This window comes from Trichomycterus rosablanca, chromosome 12 (genome assembly GCF_030014385.1).
Source record: "Trichomycterus rosablanca isolate fTriRos1 chromosome 12, fTriRos1.hap1, whole genome shotgun sequence".
In the NCBI taxonomy this organism is placed as follows: Eukaryota; Metazoa; Chordata; class Actinopteri; order Siluriformes; family Trichomycteridae; genus Trichomycterus; species Trichomycterus rosablanca.
The window spans coordinates 37,810,566-37,835,087 of record NC_085999.1 but is presented as its reverse complement, the minus strand read 5'-3'; the positions used below and the strand labels follow the sequence as shown (position 1 = coordinate 37,835,087).

Sequence of the window (24,522 nt, the reverse complement as noted above, 5' to 3'; positions counted from 1 at the left end):
CATGCTAGATATCTCGATCCGGTCACCGAGTTGCTCCAGAGCCGGCAAATCTAGCGCCGACCAGTCGCCGGGCAAAAATCAGGGCAAAAATCGTGTAGTGTGAACCAGGCATAACGGATCTTAAACCTGAAGACTGGATTTAACTGGAAACGATTCAGTCTTGCAGATTTGCAAGCTGGACCTGACGGCACAGATTCCTTATTTTTGTGCCACCATAAACAAACCTAAAAACCTGCAGATCTGTAAATGAGTGGCACTACAGGAAGTTAAGGTTGTGTACTGTTACCCAGCTACAGTTAAAACTCAGTTAGATCCTGAACCTGAAATGCAAGCGCATGGAAAATGTGCAAACAAGGCACAGATTTGATGTGTGTGTGTGTGTGTGTGTGTGTGTGTGTGTGTGTGTGTATAGGTAGTACATTGAACTGTGTTTTGGAAAAACAGACCAGACTCCAGTGCACTGGGAACAGAATCTGCTACAGTAAACACACCCTGACAGACTCAGTGAAAAACCAAACACAGCCCTGATACACAGTGCACAAATGAATCCAAACAAAAAAGAGAATTAAACCAATCAATCTCTTCTACATCCGCTCGTCTATGGAAGTAAATCTGTCTCATCAGATTTTGAATTTAAAAGCCTTTGAATTTTGATTACTGAACTTTAAGCCTTTGAATTTTGATTACTGAACTTTTTTGCCTCAGAATTCAACCCACACATTTTACAATAACTCATTTTCACTTTCATTTTTTGATGTTAACAAATTCAAAATCAAAAATTCAAGTTTATAAAATTCAAATAATATATATTCAGGTTGCTCAAATTCGATAGGTCAAATTCAGATCACAAAATTCAGATTAAAAAATTCAGACTAAACATCCGGGACACGCAGGATGAGCAATCGATTCCAGAGCCGTAGAGAGAACAGAGTAGCGACACTCCCATAGAGAACCGCTGTGACGGGGGCGGGACATTTCTCTGCACAGCTCCGGGTGGAGCTCTGTTCATTTCCACTACTGAGCAGCATTTTCAGCTGTATGTTGCTTTGTTTTAAAGAAATAATGAATTTGGTGTCATTAATATACTTAATACTGTTATTGTTTAGCATTTGCTCAGCACTAAATGTTACATGTTTATCTTATTTAATAGGTATAACTGAATTTAGCTCAGTCAGTTAAGCTTAATTAATGCCACACGAGTCTTTTCACCTAAAATGAGGTGATTAATCAAGAGTCTTGTTACAGAAATGATAATAAAACATTAGAGCCATAATAAATCATGCTACTTTTACTTTCACACTTAAGTACATTTGAAGGTAAATACTTTAGTACTTTTACTCAGTGAAGTGGAGGTAAAGAGTATTTTACTTTTACTACTACTTTTACTGGAGTAATATTTTACCTTGGATATCTCTACTTTAACTCAACTACATGGTTTGTGTACCTTGTCCACCACTTACATTAGACAAAATGAACTAGTGCATATTATTATGAATTAATTCATGTATTACATGTAGGAATGAATTATTAATCACTCATGAAATAAGAGATGAATGAAGCTATTTCATGTACCTGCACAATAATGTTAAAGGTACGGGAGTGTGTTTATGAATCTGTTCATTCAGTGCAGGTAAACATTATGAATCCAGCACATGGCTCAGTGTTTAACCAAAATGATGATTATTATTATTATTATGAATCCTCAGGAAAGTGAAGGGAGATTATAGTTTATGCAAAAAAAAAGAAAGAAAAAAAGCTCTTTAATCTCTGTACTGTATATTGTTTATACTACTTAATGATATGGCATTATTTAATGTATGCTAATATAATGTACTGTGTGTTAACAAGAACGATCTATTCATTATAAGTCATTATAAACATCAATCTTCCACTTCATATACCAAATGCAGTAAATGTAAAGGCAGTTGAAAATACCCAGAAATTGTACAAATGTTTATTATTTAGTGTTTAATACTTCATTCACTGCTGCTTGTCCCATCCCAGCTAGCCTTGTAATTGTGGCCCACTTCCGGCGCAGCTGGGCCGGAATAGCCCCCAAAACACTGCGATACCATTTATTTCCCGTTTTCTTCTCCTTTCACATCCTCATAGATAAAATAATACATTTATTCTACAGATTAACTACAGATTAACTACAGATTGTGCAGCAGAAAGTATTTTATTAAGATAATTGCAGCAAGTATAATAATAATAATAATAATAATCAGAATATTAAAAATAAGACAAATTATAAAAGTGAAACAAAATGACAACTATATTAATATTATATATAGAAAATAACATATAATTGCATATAAGAATGATAATTATCAAAGTGAACAATATTGTAAATATACATACTATACTACGCATACACAATACTACTAAACATACTACTACTACAACTACATCTACTAATACAGCCTACATACATACCATAAATATTTTACACACACACACACACACACACACACACATATATATATATATATATATACAGTGGTGGAAATAAGTATTTTATATTATTAATTATTATTATTAAGTATTTAATACACTATTGAATGAGCTTTAATTATTTTGCAGCTGTTGGCTAATGCAAGAAACTGTTTACCTTTTAGCTAACGTTACCTGAAGTGTATTAGTTCAGACTACCAGTTAACCTGAAACTCAATAGATAACATTACCTAACAGTTTCCATTTCCAAATTGCTCTCTATCTTAATCCAAAACTCATTAATAGACTTTCTGCTTACATTTTGCTAAGTAAAATGTTAAGATTCAACGTTAATTTACCAAACACGAACAAATAATTAGTCCTCTTTTTTAACGGCTCGCATCGCACTGTTGCTATGGTGACGTTGTTCCGCGTCTCTACGAGCACCAGCCAAACCCAGCTGTGGTAACAACTGGACCGGATCTGGCTACACTGATTCTGGCCGATTCTGACACTCGGCCGACTGTGCCGATAGAAAAGAGGGAGCTGGACCAGATGATTGTGCTAGCTGGGATATGAGAACATGACAGCGCGGGGTTTTTTGAAACTATTGGATGGATACATAAACCACGTGACCGTGTGGCGGCGAGAACAAGGAGTGTCGCAACTCTCTCTATCTACGGCTCTGATCGATTCTGTCTCAAATCGAACCGACACCCAGCCAATCAAGTTACACTCCAGCGATCAAGTGACAACGAAGCGGCTTCGTTTACAGCAGAGCCGTAGAGAGAGAGAGTTGCGACACTTCTTGTTCTCGCGGTCACGTGGTTTATGTACCCCTCCAGTAGTTCCGAACAAACCCGGCGCTGTCATGGGACAAGCAGCAGTGAGTGAAATATTAAACGGCAAATAATAAAATATTGTACAATTTCTGGGTATTTTCACCTGCCTTTACATTTACTGCATCTGCTTTAATGTCAGTTTGGTATATGAAGTGGAAGATTTTTATAATGACTTAATAGGTTGTTCTTGTTAACACACAGTACATTATATTAGCATACATTACATAATGTGATATCATTAAGTAGTATAAACAATATACAGTACAGAGATTAAAGAGCTTTTTTTCTTTCTTTTTTTTTTTGCATAAACTATAATCTCCCTTCACTTTCCTGAGGATTCATAATAATAATAATAATCATCATTTTGGTTAAACACTGAGCCATGTGGCTGGATTCATAAGGTTTACCTGCACTGAATGAACAGATTCATAAACACACTCCCGTACCTTTAACATTATTGTGCAGGTACATGAAATAGCTTCATTCATCTCTTATTTCATGAGTGATTAATAATTCATTCCTACATGTAATACATGAATTAATTCATAATAATATGCACTAGTTCATTTTGTCTAATGTAAGTGGTGGACAAGGTACACAAACCATGTAGTTGATTAGAAGTAGGTAAAATATTACTCCAGTAAAAGTAGTAGTAAAAGTAAAATACTCTTTACCTCCACTTCACTGAGTATAAGTACTAAACTATTTACCTTCCAATGTACTTAAGTGTGAAAGTAAAAGTAGTATGATTTATTATGGCTCTAATGTTTTATTATCATTTCTGTAACAAGACTCTTGATTAATCACCTCATTTTAGGTGAAAAGACTCGTGTGGCATTAATTAAGCTTAACTGACTGAGCTAAATTCAGTTATACCTATTAAATAAGATAAACATGTAACATTTAGTGCTGAGCAAATGCTAAACAATAACAGTATTAAGTATATTAATGACACCAAATTCATTATTTCTTTAAAACAAAGCAACATACAGCTGAAAATGCTGCTCAGTAGTGGAAATGAACAGAGCTCCACCCGGAGCTGTGCAGAGAAATGTCCCGCCCCCGTCACAGCGGTTCTCTATGGGAGTGTCGCTACTCTGTTCTCTCTACGGCTCTGGAATCGATTGCTCATCCTGCGTGTCCCGGATGTTTAGTCTGAATTTTTTAATCTGAATTTTGTGATCTGAATTTGACCTATCGAATTTGAGCAACCTGAATATATATTATTTGAATTTTATAAACTTGAATTTTTGATTTTGAATTTGTTAACATCAAAAAATGAAAGTGAAAATGAGTTATTGTAAAATGTGTGGGTTGAATTCTGAGGCAAAAAAGTTCAGTAATCAAAATTCAAAGGCTTAAAGTTCAGTAATCAAAATTCAAAGGCTTTTAAATTTCAAAATCTGATGAGACAGATTTACTTCCATACTCGTCCTGCCTCACCTGTGACGATCTCTCGAACTTCGGCGTCCACAGTCTTCCTCAGTAGGCGTAGCAGGGCGGGAACACCTCCAGCGTTCCTCACGGCGATCTTGTTGTCGTCGGTGGCTTTCCCATATACCATGTTCCTCAGGGCACCACAGGCGTTTCGCTGCACCTCCACGACCTTGTGGTCCAGCAGATCCACCAGATGTTTGATCCCACCCAGCCGACAGACCTGCACAAACAGCACGAGGCCCCCGGTGATCAGATGATACCAAACGCTACACGACCGCCACAGCTCGGTGTCGGAGCAGTTCAGAGCCAAAGTTACACAATCAAACAAAACAACATGAGAAACGTGGCTAAGATTAAAGTCAGGACTGAATTTATTTTGTTTTTCTATTTGCTTCTCTCGTACAGATGGTGCAGCAGCTTTTACGCTGGCATATAAAACACAGTTTTACGTTTTAAATTGAACCTTTCTGCCTGCTACTAAAACCAGCACAGAAACAATCCAGACCTTTTTTATTAGCTTTTCTTCCACTGTATTAAATTAAGAAAGCAACATGCACAACATCCATGCTGATCAAATCTTTCCTAAAATCTTTTCTAAAACATGTAGCTGCCAGTTGCCTTTCACACCAGACAGAGGTGAGTTCCTATAGAAAGCACGAGTGTAGAGGAACAGCTGTAGTATGTTTTACTGTCATAACAGCATCTCTGGCTACATTCATGGCACATACTGTACTTGGTGATATTTATGTCATAATTTATTGACTTCAAAAATAGCTTTGTTTTATTATTACAACACGTTCATAGTTGAGACAGGAACAATGTTCTGTACAGATACAGTAGTAGCCTATGGTCAGTCCCTCTTCTGTTTTACTTTTGGACATTTAGTATTACTTGGCATCTGTTTTTGAGTTGCCTCATGTGCGGTAGGAAGGACAGTTGCTTGGTTCTTGGTCATTTAAAAGCAGTGGACCTTTCTCACGTAAAATGACAAGTTTGGTGGACGACTGAGTTCTTTTCAAATGTACATCAATTGTCATTGATTTTTAACTGTATAACGGTGCACAAGTGTCATTTATTTGTAAATTCTGGCTCGTCAGTAAGCTAAAACTGATGTGACGTAATCAGTGGGTCTAAATAATCTGTCTTACGAGTTTGATGTCTTATTAAAATCCTCTCTACTGAGGCAGCTTATCAAGTAGGCATTAGGCAGCAAGGCAGCTCACTAGGTGTATTTTGTATTTAGTGTGTATTTACAACGGCGAGGGAACTATGCTGCTAAGATTTTCTCTCACCTTTCACACCTGTTACTCTGACGTGACAATAAAAGTGATTTGATTTGATTTATGGTCAGTTTAATATTTACTTTGTTAGCGTCTGTGTGTGTATGAATATAAAAAGCCATAAATACCACTCAGGTGTACATGAGGATAAGAGGATGTTCATATTGTGTGTGTGACTGGCAGGAGAAGCTCGGCTAAGCAGAGATACTCCACCACCCTCTGTGTGTGTGAGAGTGAGATATTAGCGTAGTTTTTATTTGTATAATGTCGTAAGATAATATTCCAGTGTGGCATTCACACTGAGTGTGTGAGTGTGTGAGTGTGTGTGTGTGTGTGATACCTCTGCTTTGGTGCGGTTATCTCCGAAGCACAGGTGCTGAAGGTAAGCGGCGGCGTTGGCCTGTACGGAGGGGAACTGATGCTGCAGCATGTGAATCACCTCCGACAACTCTGGATCCCTCCATGCAAACTCTCTACAACACAAACACGATCACGTGAACGGTGAGGAGGACTCGACGGGCAGCTCTGACTGTCCAAAACCCAGTGGACAGTACATGCGGTTGAAGTCAAAAGTTTACATACACCTCTGACGGGACGTGCATCACGTGGTCTTGCGATTTTAATTCTACTGCACAGAACATTTACTCCTGTGCTTAAAAAAAGAACTTAAAGTTCCAATACATTTTACTGCAGTGTAGATGTTTAGCAACTAAGATGTGTGTGTATTATATACTGTATATATTTTAAACATTTTTAGCAACTAAGATGTGTGTATTATATATATATATTCACATATAGTCACATCTGTATGTAGATCAATCAATCCTAATTAAATTTTACAGTAAACCAGCCTTTCTAGCGGAAACGCTGAAAAATCAGACAGAATCATTAGTTCTGCAGACTTTTGGTTGGCAAAACGATGGTGAACGATATCTTGGTATATTAGGGCCCAAGAAATGGACACAACCTGGTTGACTTTACTGAAACATGAGGACCTTCCCCAGCATTGGTGTAACGTACCCCCCACACACACACTAAACACAAAACGCACTAATCACACACACAACTGAACACACTAACTGCTAGGCTACAACTAGAAACATACTAGGTTTAAAGTACTGGACTAGTAAGCATAAGGTCGCTGGTTCGAGCCCCACCATTGCCAGTTTGCCACTGTTGGGCCCTTGAGCAAAGCCCTTAACCCTCAATTGCCTAGATTGTACAAGTGCTGCAAATGTGAACGCAAACACACACCACAGAAAATCCCACCACGCCAGACGTACACACAATAACACAAAATAAACTTCTTAAGTGGCCATTTAGTATTAAGACCTTCACATCTTTCCTCCATCAATCGAACCTGCGTGAGTGTTGATGTGTGTGTGTGTGACGGGTTCCTGTCTGCAGTCCGTCTAACACACCTGCCAATGTCAACACACACCAGAGTGTGAACATCACACCCAGTACGCAAGGTCAGCTAATGTGAAGAAAAGACACACAGGAACACGTACGCACAGCCGACACAGCACTGGGATTTTACAGTAAGGTATGCAGGCATGCAGTTCAGACGTCTGGCCCCCTGCCCAGCACACTCCATAGTGAACCCAGAGAGAGAAGAATACAAGAGCGCTGACTTAGCAACAGGCAAAACAGCACCATAAGCAACGCCGACACTCTTTACAAATTCTAGTGCTAATCTGCTACTTCATTAAAACGTTAAGGTTCCCCTGAGCAAACTATTTAAAACCAGCAAAAAAACATAAATGCAGCATAATACATCATTAATTATGTTTTACTACCAGATAAAACTTTTAAACTCACTGAACATACCAGAGGCTATAAATATTTATAATTCTGTATTTTAGAAAGTAATTTTTCAGACATTAAAGTCACAATAAAGTTCGGGTTGTACCTGGGGTCTTTCTGAATACTGTCGATAGAGGGGGATCGCAGGGCTCCGTCATCGACGTTGATGGCGTGCCGGATGAAGCCGCCTTCAGAGGGCCGGTACAGGCCTGGGCGATACGGATCGGGGTACGTCACCGGCGCGTAGTTGTTGTTTCTTTGGTACGTCATGTTGCTGCGCTGGCTGGAGCTTCTTTGCAGGTTTCCAACACCTAACACGTAAGACACACACACAGCAAGAAGAAGCTGATTCAACCGAGACGCAACCAACAGACAGGTGCTGCTGTCGAGAAAAATGATCAAGAGTGCGGGTACACGCTCCGGAACGGGCACCAATCCATGGCTGGGGATCACACACTCAAGCAATTACTGGTTCACACACACATATAAGGACAATTGTGTGCAGGTAATTATTATTCTGCTTAACTAAACTTAGAGGTTTGAGATTTGTAATGAGAACTTAGAATTAGAATTTTATTAAAATAAATTAAAAATAGATACAAATATCTGACCTCCAGCTAAATCTGTCACCATGCCACACATTAAAGTAGATATGTTATACTGATATGTTATATGGCCAAAATAAATAGGAACTCCTACTTCAACGCTATATTAATGCAGATGAGTTTAAAATGGGATGTTCATCATGTCATCGGCTGGTGTCCACATAGTTTTGTCCATGCTGTGTATCTATCTGAGATGATTGATGCAAGATATTGCAATGTCTTCCACAGAGATTCCATAAAACACTTTTGCATTAGAAACATGTTCACATAAGAAGCTGTGAAGGTCAAACATCTGATAACACCAGTGCAAGGGCTTTTATTGAGCACTTTTCTCCAATTTAATAAAAAAAAGTCCATAAATTGTAGAATCTCAGTGTTTTGTATGTCCAGCTCCTCTTTTTCTATAATGACAGGGTGCTCTCAAGCTGGCACGGACTCCACAAGTTTGTGCAAAATCTGATGGTCCATGTTATCCCAGCATGGTTTCCCAGTATTCCGACAAGCAACCTGTAACATTACTGAAAGTGGGGGCCATCAAATCATGTTTAGTTCAGGTGCCACAGCAGTCAGCATGTCTTGATCGTTTTTGGTCTTAAAGTAGTAGCTTTGATGTTTGAGATTTGTACCTTGTTAGAACTTTTTTACATTTTTAATAAAATACAATAAAAATAAATACAAATATCTGACTTCCAGCTTAATCTGGCTGTGGCACCACAAGGATTTGAATCCCCTAGAAATAGAACATATAAAATAGAAGAAATAGAAGCGCGAGTAAACAAATCTGCACCGCTGGATTCTTTTGAGTGTTTATTTGGCTCCCGGTGTGTATTCAGATATAAAAAGAGAACCTTGATGCAAAAATGTCTGGCACCTGGTTTGTTTTTCACTCGGGGCAGATATAGCAAGATGTATGAGTTCAGTCATACACTGGAGAATTTGAATAGAAATGCGTACTGCAGTCATGCACCTCTGTCTCTGGGCTACGGGAACAAAGAACCGGTTTAAAAATTCCACATCAGACACACGAATGCACGACAGATAACGAGGTGTGATCTGTAATCAATGTGATTATGTGAACGAAAGGAAAGTCACACTCATTCTTTTTCTTTCCTAGTGAATTATTGCTTCAGGTCTGATTTGTTTCTCTGAATCCTGCAGTGGCACCAATCAGGGAAGGCGGCGGCTGAGCTGATTTCCTCCCTCCGCCATTCCTGCCAGTTAGGTTTCTTTTTTTGGCCACTGCAGCAAACAGCAGGCTGAAGGTGCCACCTACCACGTAAACGGGTGACACCACTGGGACTGCACTGTCGGTCTTAGAAAAAACTGCAGCAAGCAGGAAAACAGGACGTGACAGTTGTCTCTATATTTCTAACCACACAACTGCATTCAAAAAAATCTACAAACACTGAGCGGGTTTCTAAAAGAAGTACAAGAAGAATGTAGGTTAGTTTGATTCAGGAGGTTTTTTTTCCTGTGGAGAGCTACATGCATTATTGATTGTCACTGATTGTTAAATGCACGCCCTACAAAAGGACCAGATCTACCAGGATGGAACAGTGGTCCAGCAGGTACATTAGGTACCACACTGCAACATTTGTGCAGCTAACAGACTAGTGTTTGTCTAGCTTGTGTATGTATGTGGAAATACACATATTGTATTACGTATATTATATACTATTGTATATAGTACTAGAGAGTATAATGTACAGGCTTCTAGACAGTTTGCTTGGTACAACAAGAGGGGCAGGGATTGGCTGATCAACCAATCAGAGTTTTTTTTAGCATTTGCAACATGGGTCGCATGAGCAAGACCTATAATTCTCAGTTGCTTGCATGGTCAGGGTCACAGCAGGTCTAGCTCAATCTGGAAACACTGAGTGCAAAGAATGAACACAGAATACACACACAGGGTGCCAATCCATCACAGGGCTTCGTCCATTAGCCCCCAGAGAGACACGGCCAATCACATTTACATTTTCTGCATTTTAGCAGATCCAGACATACAGTGATCGTATACTGTCTAAGCAACGGAGGTTTAAGGGCCTTGCTCAAGGGCCCAACAGTAACAACTTTTTAGGGCACTGTAACTAACTGTCATTACCTCAGATAACCCTAGTTAGCCTAATTAGACTATATGTATTAATTGTGAAGGCGCTTTCTGGTGACGTAGAGGTTAAATTCGCTAGCTCGCTACCTATCAGCTGGGTGAGTTTCTACACAGACATGATTGACTATGTTAGGGGGATGCCTGAACAGCCCAGCCACTGGAAGGTCAGAACACACTTGTCGGTGCGCTCTCAGTGCTGGTTCCAAGTCTAAATAAAATAAAAAGGGTTACGTCAGAAAGGGCATCCGGGGTAAACCTGGACCAGAATCAGGACCAGAATGATTCACTGTGGCGACGCATAAAAATACAAAACTAGCTAAAGGAAAAAAACATTAAGACCTGCGTGTAAGAGCGGCCCATTATTATAGACGTACTCCAGTTCTTTGCTCACAGTTCTGCTGAGTTAATGTTCCTTTCAGTCTGATTTAAACATGAGCATCCTCGATGCAGAAAACCAAGTAGCACAGGAAGGATTTAAGAACCTATGAAAGCAGAGCTCTGAAGAAAAGAAACCATTAAGATTTAATTTAGAACCACTATAAAGAGCGCTTAGTGATCTAAATGGATTTCTCGCAACCATGGTTTACTGGTAAAGATCCATAAATGGCCTTTTCTCTTCTCAGAGGTGGAGCTTAAGCACAACTCGAGCATTAAAGGAAAGGACTCGGGTCTCATCAGCTAAAAGCTAAAGGTGATATGTAGAGACGAAGTGTTTGCTAAATGTTAGCTAACTGGCTTGTAAACAATCTACACAATGAAACCGTTAACCATTAACATTACATACCTACATTACCTTACATAACCTTACAGACGTTCTATTCTATTAATAAGCGTGACAGCAAATGTAACTGCTGTTTTTTATTTTTTAAATACACAATACAATGGTTAAGGTCAAATCAGCTGATGGAGGGCGAGAACGCCAGAAATATCAAACAGTATTTGACATTTTCATGATACACAATGACACTGCCTACACGCTACATCGCCTCTGTGCCTGTTAGGTGGGTCACAAGCCAAAAAAAAAAATGGGTTGCAGAGAAAAATAATAATGATTAAATAAACTAAACATGAAATGAACTTGTACACGAACGCCCCCTTGTGGAGGCTTTAGGATTGTCACCATTTTCTTTAACTAAGTATATTTTGTTTTGTGTTTTGTTCTGATGCATTGTTTGTATTGCCTGGGTTGCGATAAAAATCATGAATTTAATCCAAGTGAAAGGCATCACCCTTGTGCTGACCACAAGTCCACCATTTAAACCACACCGTACAGTATCTCAGACCAGTGTAATTTGCTTTAACTGTCTCTTTAACTATTTATTCACTGATGCACACTTGTATCCGATGGCGATTGTAATACTCTGTGTGTACGTGTAGAATTTACCTGAGGGTGACCTGTACACAGGGGTGTGTGTGATGTGACTGGGACTGCGGTACAGAGGCCCCTGAAAGGCCCGGTCCTCATAAATGGGTCCGATGTGACGGTCTGGACTCACAGCCGATCGCAGATCAGCTCCGTGTGGACTCGGCTGACTCGCGTAGGACGCTCGCAGACCTGCCAAAAAACAAAAGAAAGAAAACAGCTGGGTCAGTCAGACCCCTAATCCAGGACTTTAGTTTATGGATGCAGCTTTAGACTGTCTGAACAAGACGATGGACAAATGATGAGTGAGTGTGTGTGTGTGTGTGTGTGTGTGTGTGTGTGTGTGTGTGGTGGAAAGTGAAGACTCAATTCTCCTGGTGCCTGACCGTTACTCTGACAAGATTCAGCTCTGAGAGAGATTTGATGTAGAATTGGCTTAAAATTGGAAACAAGGACACATTAGGGAGGAAGAATTAAATAAGGAAATGCTTCCAACTTTGCAGCAACAGTTTAGGGAAGGCTGTTTCCTGTTCCAGCATGACTGTGCTCCTGTGCACAAAGCAAGCTTTACAGACATAAAGACATGAATTAGATCTTGGTTTAAAGAAACTCCAGTGTCCTGCACAGAACCCTGACCTCAGCCTCACCGAAAAGCTTTGGAATGAACTGGAACATCAACTGAGCCTTACTTGACCAACATCAGCCCAGCTACACAAATGCTCTTTGACTAAACGGGCACAAATTCCCACAGACAAAGCCTTCTCATAAGAGTGGCTGTTCTAACTAAAACACACATAGAGGTCACTCCAAATGTAACACCATTTGTTTTTGAAATGAGATGTCCAACAGGCTCATGGACAGGTGTCCAGATACTTTTGGCCCTATAGTGTATGTGTGAACAGGAATGGTGCAGCATATAATGAATGGCTCTAGTCATTTTGATGCACAAAAGGGGACACAGGGAACAGAAGTAGACAGAACAAAATGTGTAGGTGGATGGGTGAGATGGTGCAGCGGTGTAACTCGGCACAATAGTCATTTTGATGCACAGCAAGGGATATGGGGGGAAAAGAACAGTCAGAAAGACTGTGTGTGTGTGTGAGAGAGTGTGTGCATGTGTGTGTGTGTGTGTGTGTGTTTACTTGAGAAGAAGAACAATACCTCTCGTCCCCTTTAAATTATTAGTCTCATCTGCCAGGGAAAACCCAGATGAAGTCATGCATATTGCTGTTATGTTATATCTATGTGAGTGTGTGTGTGTGTGTGTGTGTGTACGTGTGTGAGAGAGAGTGTGTGTGTGTGTGTTCATTCTTCTTTGCTGAGCTGCAACCTAAAGATGTTGGGCCTGAGAGAGTCTGGCGTAAATTAAACACGAGACTTTGCAGACTGTGCAGCAGACGGAGGAGTTCCCCAAGGACTCAGACGGACCACTGTGGCTGCGCCTTCAGCCCAGATCTGCAAATGAGCTGCTCACTTTTAAAACTGGGAGGTTTACAGGACACACAACAACACAAACTGCTTCATGAAAAATCAAGATAGCTGTAATTGCTGATCACAGTGCAGTTTGTGTCCGGTGTTTCCCAGTGGAACTGGACCCGCTGTGACCCTGACATGGATAAAGTTTGTTCATTAGGATTTTAAGGTGATGTTTTACACTTTGGTTCCATTCATGACAGGACAGGTAGTAACAGGTTACCCATGATTCATCAGTTCAGGTTCAATGTCAAACGTCTTTGTACTGTGTCAGGAAACCGGAGCTCCACCTGGGAATCGAACCCAGGACCTTGTTGCTGTGAGGAGCCACCGTGCCACCCTATCAGGAGAATATATTGGAAGGAAATGACTTCACCAAGAGAGTGTTTGTATATGGGGAAAAGAGAGGGCCAGGTATAGAACCCTATGGATGGCTGTGATGATGTAGACCCCCCTACGAACACTCTTCCAGATATGAAGCTGGTACATCTCCCTGCTGAACCAGTTATTCCAAGGTCAGACAGAGTAGATAGAGAATGCTGTAATTTATGGTGTGATGTCATTTTAATGATAACGACCATGCAAACATTTTACATTTGCAGCACTTACAATTGTGATCAGGTACAACTTGAGCAATCGAGGGTTAAGGGCCTTGCTCAGGGGCCCGACAGTGGCAACTTGGTGGTGGTGGGGCTTGAACCGGCAACCTTCAGAGTTCTAGTCCAGTATTTTAACCACTGAGCTACCACTGTGGAAGGCTCCAGATAGGTTGAGGAGAATCAGGAATAATGAGACCTGCTCTGGCACAAAAACGGTTACACTTACAGGTACTGTGGTTTCCTCCCACCTCCCCAAACATGCTAGTAGGGGATCTGGCCACTCCTAATTTCCGCTAAATTGTTGTGAGTGAGTACATGTTGCTCTGTGACAGATGAATAGACTGTCTAAAGTGTATTTCAGCCTTGTGCATGTAAATAAAATGATCTGATTACAGTAGCACTAAGTGCTGGTGTTTCTGTCCACTTGGAGCCCAAATCAATGAGACCCCAGCGACTCTTCAGGACAATCACATCATAGCAAATCATTCTGTTTATCACAGTGTCGGTGCCTTGGGAGGTACGAAGCGCAGAATGTATCAGCCAACACGCACGACTAACACACAGTACAGAACACAGTGTTTAACATGGACCTCTAATGATTTCATTTAAAGAAGAACCTTGAGCAATGACCAGCCTGATTCCCAGTGCTGATCCTGATAGATCCTCATTTGGCTTTTTGCCTGCCTTCATTACAAGTACTAACGTCTCTACAGGACATGCAGTGAGCTCCAGAAATAGAGAAGTGTCTAAAAGCACTGTGAGGTTTTGTGCTAGCACAATTAAAAAAAAAAAGTTAACAGTTTTTTAGGAAGGAAAATAACGCTCTGGTCTTCTGCTAATAACCGAGTCAATTCTATTAAACATGTCCAAAATAACTCAAGCATAAAGAGGAATATACTACAAATGAAAACATATATATAAAATAAAACAAAAGAAGATACTTGATTTTGGGACTAACAACGATTTTCCATAACAATTTATCCAACAAACTATTAAAAAACAACCTATTTTCATATGAACAAGTAATTCAGGTTCTCCATAATAATGCATCATTTGTTTATAATCATTTAACATTATTAAATAACAATAATAACACCTGTTCCATCACACTGCTACATAAAAATTCAAGCCAAACAAAATGATTTATTTATTTATTAATGATCAGCTGACTAAGCCTGGAATTACAACATTTTGGAAGGCTGCTTAAGAAAGTCTATTCAACTTCAAAATTGAAATTAAAAGAATTTCAATGCAATTAAGTAGCTCTAAATTATGAAAAGAACCAGTTCATTGGCAAAGATAACTATGTTCGGAAGAATTGGAGGTAAAGGAGGACGAGGATGGCCAGCACCAAGATGAATGGATAGAACTGAAGGAATAATGAACGAGCCATTAAGAAGCCTATGGACCCAAACCGAATACAGGATGTTCTGGAGAAACACTCTCCACATGGTCGTCTGTAGTTGGAACTGACTTTACAGGACTTAATGATGATAACAGACAAGCTGAAGATGCTTCCCAGTGGTGCAGCGGTCTCTAACACTAGCCTACAACCTATAACAGACGGGTTTGAATCTCAGTGATGCTATAGGCTGACAGGGCGTCTATACAGACCTGATGGACTATGTCTAAGCGATTGTTGACTGTGTGATGGAGTGGCACCTTGTCCTGGTGTTTCCTGGTGAAAGCAGACCCACCACGACCCTGACCAGGATGAAGCAGTTGATGAAAATAATGAAAGTGAAATGAATAAGCTGAACATCTTCCTTAAAATGAATAATGAAGCAATGGAGCTATGGCAACACATGTAGAGACATCAAATCCCCACATAAGCATGCATGAATCCATACACACACACACACACACACACACACACACACACACACACACACATATATGTATACAAAGAGTAACACTGAGATGGTTCACAAAATAGGTTTTCACCTGGGGGATCATCAGTCAGGTCATCTGAGGGCATCCATGAGCAGTAGAGAGCACAAAAACACCATGTAAAAATGTCAAGCATCAACAGTAACACAGTTTTATGCAAGAGTTTACACATCCAAAATGTAGATCTTCACCAGGGGTATCCAAACTTTTACATATGATATTATAAGTCATTTAAAATGATTTGCCACATATTTTTAATATAGGCAGATATTAGTTGTTTGGCATCTGATGGGGGACGTTTACAGTCTATTGGCTGAATTGTTAAAAAATCCGAAATAAACAAATCGTTAAGTGTCGCTTTAAACTAAAAACATCATCACAGACGAATATAAGCAGTCTGAGGTGAGAATGTGGGCATGAATTTACATTTTATGTGAGAGAGACGTTCATCACTGTTAAGCAGCACGGACTTCATAGCGCCAGCAGGTATCAGACGCCATGACTTGCTAAGCGTCTGAATTACAAATAGGTGGAAAATGGCACGATGCCACATCCTTACTTTAAATTCACTGAGATTCAGTGACATTTACACAGATTAGTAATTATACTGAGTCTGAACATCCTAGCTCCAGTTATTCTTCATCTTTCTTCTTCTCATCATGCCTGTCAGATTTTCCACCTGAAAGTAACACTGGGCTCTTACAGTGATCTGAAAAGATAACACGAGCCATTTCTTCATCTCGCCTGTACTGATCACTCAAGCCCCCTTAAAGAACCCTCAAGAAACTAGAAAAATACAGGTCCTCAAAAGTAGTAGATCTTTTCTTTGCTTTTCTGTCTGGATAAGCTAGGAAACGCTGCGTCGCGGCGCCCAGGTAGCGCAGCAGGATGATCTGCTAGCACAGAGGTCCCCGACCACCAGGACGCATAACGGTCCCGGTTTATTACCGGGCCGCACAGAAAGAGTAAATCATAAGAGATCGCTACATCAGCAAAGAAAACACTGCTTCAATTTCCAACACACGGGTGTTTATCGTCTCATATCACCCCCAGGTGGAAGCAGCGTCTCGTTGCAGCGAAAAAAGTTCAGTGCAGTATAGTATCCTCCCACCCCCGCTGGTCTGTGAAATTCTATTTCATATGAAACCGGTCCGTGGTGCAAACCTGGGGGGGGGGATTCTGAACTTTTTTATTTTAAAACTGCAGCAGACAAAATTGGCTAATAAAGTCTGCCCGGTGGGAAAAGACCGGACGCTCTGCAGGGACCCGAAAGTACGGGCGGATAAGAAGGGGTCGGTGGTCTGTGCACCGAGACAGGAAGCGTGAGGCAGGCAAAAATCCCCTTTTCTGACACGACCGGAGTCTCCAGCAGCGGAAGACGATTCGACTACGCTAAAATTAAATGCATTAAATGAATAAAATAGCAAAAAAAATGGGGAAGAAAAGCTGCGGCTAACAAGGTTTTATACAGTTTGTCTGATCCCACTTACAGAAATGCCACCCTGCACGAAAAAGCAAAGAATCTAAGAGGCTCTGAGAGGAGAAGAAAAACCACAACAGACATTTCTGTCAGTACAACCAAGCGCTCGCCAATTTTAAACCCCACTCCTATTGAGGATGAGAAGAGGGCCGGACAGATAAGCACGTACAGGGGCGTCGGCCTGTCATGGAAAATTCATTTTCGTGATCGTTTGAGACGTTTCCCGCCCACCCCGACGAACCAGGACGGATAAATCACCCGTAAGAGCTGTCGGGCACGGCAAGGCTTCTGTCATCCTCCCGCTCCTCCGCTTCACTACTCTTCCTCACGTCACGCACTTTTAAACTCCAAATTCATTCACACAGAACGATTACACACGGCTGTGAACACACGGCGACGCTAAATCGATTCCAAAACTGTCAGAGAAGCTACGCCTGCTGTCCCAAAACTATTTATACATCATTCTACACACACACACACACACCAGAATGTAACACATGATTAACAAAAACAACACTCACACTGACCTGTTAAGCAATCTGGCCTTGGCACCATCCTCTCATAGATCTCATACGAGTGTGTGCAGTAGGGATCAGAGCCCTCGTGGAGCATCGCCCTCTGTAACGTGGACCCATAATGCTGTGGTACCGCCGTCATCCCAGTCCGGGTCGGAGACGAGCTTAATGGCACCTGGTTTTCCTCCCCTGGCACGCAGATAGGTGAACCCAGTCGTCCCGGGTAAGCCGATGTCGTGCGGTTGGCGCTTCCCGAGCCCACCCTGCGCAGGGCGGAGGGCGAGTTCCTCTGGGTGGTGTAGGGCGAGTTTGCGCGCTGGCTGCTGGGCAACGTGCTGCTCGAGAAGATGCTGGGCAGCGGCTTGGGCTCCGTCACGATGGGTGAGCCGTAAGCGCTGCCCGGCGACGCCCGCAGGGACCCGCGGGAGGGCGAGATGCTGCTGCCGTAGGCCGGCGACTGCGTCCGTGAGGGAACAGAGCTCACGCGACGCATGGCCCGGCCTGGGATCGCCCCGCCGACTGTGGCCGTCATCTGGCAAAGGGGTAAAAAAAAAAAAATAGCTCCATTTAGATCATTTTTTTCAAGCAACCCACATTTTGTCCATGATTTTAACAGCGACCCAGACAACACATCAAAACACATCGAATTCAAAACATCAAAACAAAACGAAATATACTTAATTCATGAAAATAGTGGCAATCTGGTCCCACTGTGGTTTACAAGATGTAACGTTAACCTTCCACAAGGGGGTGTGCATGTACAAGTACATCTTGTGTTTATGTGCCTGTTAAAATTCGTTTATTTAAACATTATTATTTTTCTCTGAGACCCATTTTTTGGCTTGAAACCCGCCCAAGGGTCGTGATCCAGACTTTTAAAAACCCTGATTTAGAGCATATAACAGTTATTCAGGGTTGGCAGGTCTGTGACAAAAGCAGTCAAATATTAACCTTCACATGTATAAATAAATATATATATGAGCGAGAGAATGTGTTTATGTGTTTGGTTGGTGCAGCAGTCTCTTATGCTATCCCACTACCTCTGAGATACGGGTTCAAATCTCAGCGGGGCTATCGAATCGGCTGGGCGTGATCACTGACATGACTTGCTATGTGTAATTCTTTATTTATTTATTTGTTTAAGGCTGCGTCAACACATTGGTTACATTCATGGCATGATTGTTTAGTCTATTCTATATATATATATATAAATATAAATATAAAGAATCATATCCTAGTGTTTCATGTTCAGTTTTTGTTTCGTCTGTCTTCATATGTGTGTTTTCAGTTCTACATTGGTAAAGAATTTGAGAACTGTTCCAGCTTTAACTTTGTTGAAGATTTCTTTTGGCTACGTCTGATTGATTTTCATCTTGTCCAGGACGTTCCTGTCTTGCGCCCAGTGTTTACCTGTGGAACCGGACCGACTCTGACCAGGATTAAGCAGTTAATTAAAATGAAGTATATATGCTCTCTCTTTCTTTCTTACTGAGGCTTTTGCAAATCAGTTGCGCTTAAAAAAAAACCATGGCATCGTAATCACTAATTTGGAACAAAACCATACCCCACTGCTCCACTCTGCACGAAAGTTCTATGAAAAATTATTTGTATTGAGTGTGAGAGAGAGTCAAGATAAAGTACCGCTAACTAATAATAACTGTTATTAAAACTTCTTAGCCAGAAGCTGTAAAGAGATTTGTAATGTAGAATCTTCAATTCACACGTACATGAGTTATGGCTCAATTTCCTAACTGAGGATTGCAGAGTAGTGGACAGCGCTCTGGTCACTGTATGTTGGATAATAACACTCTATTGTTTATGGTACAGCATTATTTACAGTCTGAGGAGGTCTTCTGAGATAGATATCCATCCATTCATTCCTTTATTCATTCAGTCATTGTACTGGTCAAGGTAGCAAATGCACATCTTTGGACTTGTGGTAGAAAACTAGAGCTCCTGAAGTAAACCCACACAGACACAGGGAGAACATGCAAACTCCACACAGAAAGGATCCTGGCTTCCCGGCTTAGAAATCGAACCCACGCCCTTCTTGCTGTGAGGCAACAGCGCTACCCACTGTGCCGCCCCGTTACCCATCCGTTTTAAGTCTAATCTAACACACACAGACAACTCTTTTTTTAATTTAGGGAATATGTATTTAGTTTTCATCAACCTGGTCAGGGTCGCAGCAGGTCCGAATCCTCTGGGGAAACACTGACCGCAAGGCAGGAATATTCTGGACTGGGCGCCAATCCGACAAAGGGCTTCAGCCGATCCACTTCCCATTTACACATGGATCTTGTTCGTTTGTTTATTAGGATTGTAACGTCATGTTTTACTCTTCGGTCACATTCATGACAGGAACGGTAGTTACTCATTACACAAGATTCATCAATTTACAAGGTACACGTCTTTGGACTGTGGGAGGAAACCGGAGCACCCGGAGGAAACCCACGTGGACACGGTAAGAACATGCAAACTCCACACATCATGACCTCCCTACCAGGGGATCGAACCCAGGACCTTCTTGCTGTGAGGCGACAGTGCTACCCACACATGGATATAGCCAATCATGTCTGTTTAATTACATATGGGGGGATAACATTGCCAGGAGTGCATCTTGGGTCTTGGGTTGATATGTGGGAAAGGTGTCCTTTTTAACTCTGTTACCATAGCAACTGTTTGTTGATAACATTTGGCAGAGTATATTATATTTACCGACATAAAACCACCAACGCTTGATGCCAAATTTAAAAGACTGCCAGTGCACACATGCCCTTCGTCCTCATACTCATTCTGCCATTTTAATAACACCTGTACGACTGACTGTGTGCCCACCTGGGTAACAGCCTGGCCCTCTGCCCTGGAGTTCCTCTTGAGCGTTCCGCTGGTAACAGGACCGGTACTTGGGTACGAATGCTGCGGCCGCCCCTCTGTTCTGATGTAGTAGCTGCCGGCATCCTGGTAGCCACTGTCAGAATAAGAGTTCATCTGAGTGGAACTGCGCGAGTTCCCTACAGACCCTGCGACACACACACAGATATTACAAACACACTTTAGGGGGCTCTAACAGGCGTTCAGGGTCCAACCAAGCCCGAATTTATAACACACAGGAACATACACGAGTCGAGTATACAACATTGTGTTCTTGCCTCGTGTCATTACCCACAGCAGCTCACAACTGTAATGTTTATTGTCATGGGGTAAATTGTACTTATTTATGTGGGCAGGGGAGACTTGCTAAATCTCTAAATGCCCGAAAGTGATATATTGCAGCTCCAAATGACTAAATAATGGCATTTTAAATCTTACATTGATTTGCATAATGAAAATAGTTACAGGTAAAGAAAAATCAAACAAATGTGGCTGACCAATTAAAAACATATACAGGTTATACAAATATCTGCCAGAAATAGTACAATTTAGGCTCAATAAATGTAGTGTGCACTCGGCATGGGAGTACTGTAAGAGTTGGAGTTGACGGCTTAATCCAATACATCGTAAAAGTCTAATTTAACTCTCATTCCGATTTTGAATGTGTTGGTCAGCAATGGTCAAGCAGCACTTACAAATATAACTAGCCTGCTATCAGACAGCATTTAATAACAGCAAAAAATCTAAAATGTTGACAGTATTCTAACAAACATGGTTAGGTGAAACAGCCTAGCCATTGGGGGGTGCACTTGTGAGTAAAAAGACTGGCACGCAAACCAGATCCATTGTGGCGACCCCTAAATACGGGATCTAATTTATTTCAACGTAGCTGATTTAAATATCCAGTCCATTCTAGGCTTTACTCTAAATTCTGCTGCTCTTAAGCTTTCTCCCTTTCTGTGAGAAAAGTTGTGTCGCACTGAATTCTGGGATTGCCTTCAGCACCGAGGAGGCGTCGTGCGCTCTCGTTATTCAGTCAGATCATCACTCAGAATTAAGGCGCATTTTAAAGTATCTAAGAGTTTAGACACGCCCTCTTCTCAGGAGTGTAGGATGACGTAAATCCATCTATGTAAAGAGAGCACTAGGTTTAGGTTACAGACCCAAAGTGTGTGTGTGTGTGTGTGTGTGTATTCATTTTTTTTAAACGGAATAAGTGCTTCAGTCCTAAAAACGAGCGTGACGTCCCTGACTGACAGTGTTGTGTGCAGACGAACCCTCACTTTCGTGCAGAGGGCTCCGCTCCGGTGAGTACAGGGACAGCTGCTCCCTGACAGATTTGGCATTGGTGGAGGTCGACACATCTACAAAGAAGAAAAATGCACAACAAATGGTTGATTTAAAGCTGGCGGGTGTGTCGTGTGGTCACACACAGTCTCAGCTCACAGACGGCGTGAGCCGACGAGTGTTTTACAGTTTTAAATCCTATTTGTTTGAGCTTGAGCTGATTTGTAAATGAAACATACTGTACGTGCTCGGTCTGAGCTTAAGTATTAAGTGTTTTAAAGTATTAGCATTAGCCACAGCAGAATAAACCTGGATTCGCTGGGAGAAGCTTACAGTTCTGTACTAAATTTACCCGGCAGGTTACCGGAAGTATTCACTGACCATTTCATTACAGGTCTGCATAACCAAGTCAGTCAACATTTACTAAAGACAATATTTCATTTAATTATCATCAACCTTAAATCTGGTCAGGATCCCGGTGAGTCCACACAGAAAGGACCCTGGCTGCCCAGCTGGGGAATCAAACTACTAAGCCCATAGTAGTGAGGTGAGGTGAGGTGAGGGCACTACCCATTATGCCACTGTACCGCCCCGTTACCCGTCCGTTTTTAGTTTCATCTAACACACACACTCTATTTCTTTAATTTAGGGAATATTCCCTAATTCTCATCAACCAAGTCAGGGTCGCATCGCAGCAGGTCAGGTTCCACCAGGAAACGCTGGGAGGCAGAAATAACATAGACAGGGTGCCAAATCTATTGCAGGGCTTTGGGCACCAGAACCACTCAGACGTAGCCAATGTCTGAGTAGACACCCGGCTGGCAGATAGCAACTCTGAGATCCCGGCTAACGTAACAGACCACTGCAGACTTTCAATTTGCAAACTCCAGTGGCCTGTAGAGAGCCCTGACCTAAACTCTAGTAAAGACCTTTGGGATAAATTAGACTGTGCCTACTGGAACATGACAGACAAGTGTTATCGCATCACACACTATAACAGCCAGTCCGTTTTTAAGAACTAAGCAGAACATTCAGTGAGATTTTTCCCTCTATGTTTTATAACAAAATGTAGAAAGTAAATAATGATTTGACATGCTAACCAGTATCAAAGTATTCCAAAAATCAGATTTTATAACGTTTATAGAGACAATAGTCAGAATCACAATGACCAGGCCTGTAGCTGATAAATCAGGGTTTTTTTTAATCACTTAATAGTGAAATGACGTCTCCGAATCCCTCTAATTAAAAAAAAACTGCTGATGTATAAAAAGAACTGCAGGCACGTTTCCACGTTTCCAACCTGCCGCTAATGTGTATTGGCAGCTTTCTGTCACGCTGATGTGAGTGAGTTCTATACACATGCTGTGTGTGTGTGTGTTTCTATAGAGCTCTGTTAGTACAGATCTGTTGACTCTGTGGTTTCTGACAGCCTGACAGAAGCTTTTTTTTTTTGTCCTAAATGTGTCGGCAGAGTTTCCCTAGACTGAACGATCCACCTCCTCACCTCAGCATAAAAAGCACTGTGATTCTGCCTAGTCACAAATACCGTCCCAATTATTACTGGCTATGTTTAATCACAGCCAATCACACACACACACTTACATCTAAACGCCTGATTAAAAAGTAATGGATTATGTAAGCTGAATCAAACATGCATCCAAATGTTAATCTGCATTAGTGATACACACATCAGCACGTGTAGTTATGGTCTGATTTTTCATTGTTGAGCTTTTAACGTTTGGTTCTTATGGTGAGCTGTAATCAAGCTTCACTTCATCACTGTTATGATGTGGGAGGAAGGACCCAAGGATGCGGAGGTTTTAACTTAAAAGGGTTTTATTTACAAAATCATAAACGTAATATACAATAAAATAAAGGAATAACAGTAACAAAAAACACTTCGGGGAATCCCGAAGGCAGCCGGTGACGCCAGACTGAAAGAAACAAGGGAAAAAACATAAAAGGGAAAAAGGGAAAGCGCGAGGCGCGAACCCTGGTCGCTCACCTCTAGGCTGGGAGCTTAAGCACGCTGCCACAGCAACGCTGAAAGCAAAACCGCTCCCAGCACTAAAGAGGCGAAGCGACCGGGTTCGCGAGGTGGGGAACCTCGCGCTGTTGGCCGAAGAAGGGGGGATAACACCGCCGGTAGATAAATGGCACGGCGCTCACCAGCAGTTAATGCTGGTCAGCGCCATGCCATCCACCGGGTGTGATTTACTTGCGGATTTATAAAGTTAAAAGCAAAGGCGCTGTCACCAGCCAGGGTGGCTGGGAAGTGGCCGTTTGCTCCTGCGCTCCAGAGGGCGGAACGTGACGCTGTCACCAGCGGTAGCTGGGAGGGGGTCACGTTCCTCTGGGCGCAGTCATGGGGTCTCTAGGTGGCGGCGGCACGGCGGCTCGACGGCTCGGCGGCAGCGGCCCGACAGCGACCTGAGAGCAACCACCAGGCGGCGGCGGCGGCACGACAGCTGCGGCACTCTGGCGGCAGCTTGGCGGCGGCGGCGGCGTGGTGGCGCCCACTAGCGGTGGCC

At 41.8% G+C, this 24,522-nt stretch overlaps 1 protein-coding gene across 6 annotated transcripts in view; it reads right to left on the bottom strand.

Moving 5' to 3' along the window:
* LOC134324454 (plakophilin-4-like) overlaps positions 1 to 24,522 on the bottom strand; it is a 122,887-nt gene that overhangs the window by 27,044 nt on the left and 71,321 nt on the right. For 4 of the 6 annotated variants that reach the window (XM_063006306.1, XM_063006305.1, XM_063006308.1 and 1 more), the window contains 7 exons: positions 21,982 to 22,068; positions 20,669 to 20,853; positions 17,843 to 18,362; positions 11,895 to 12,065; positions 7,905 to 8,109; positions 6,333 to 6,465; positions 4,719 to 4,932 (listed from right to left, as the gene is read on the bottom strand). In XM_063006306.1, coding sequence (XP_062862376.1) covers positions 4,719 to 4,932; positions 6,333 to 6,465; positions 7,905 to 8,109; positions 11,895 to 12,065; positions 17,843 to 18,362; positions 20,669 to 20,853; positions 21,982 to 22,068 — 1,515 coding nt within the window. The remainder of the gene's footprint in view (positions 1 to 4,718; positions 4,933 to 6,332; positions 6,466 to 7,904; positions 8,110 to 11,894; positions 12,066 to 17,842; positions 18,363 to 20,668; positions 20,854 to 21,981; positions 22,069 to 24,522) is intronic. The other 2 variants (XM_063006307.1, XM_063006309.1) reach the window with 2 other exon arrangements.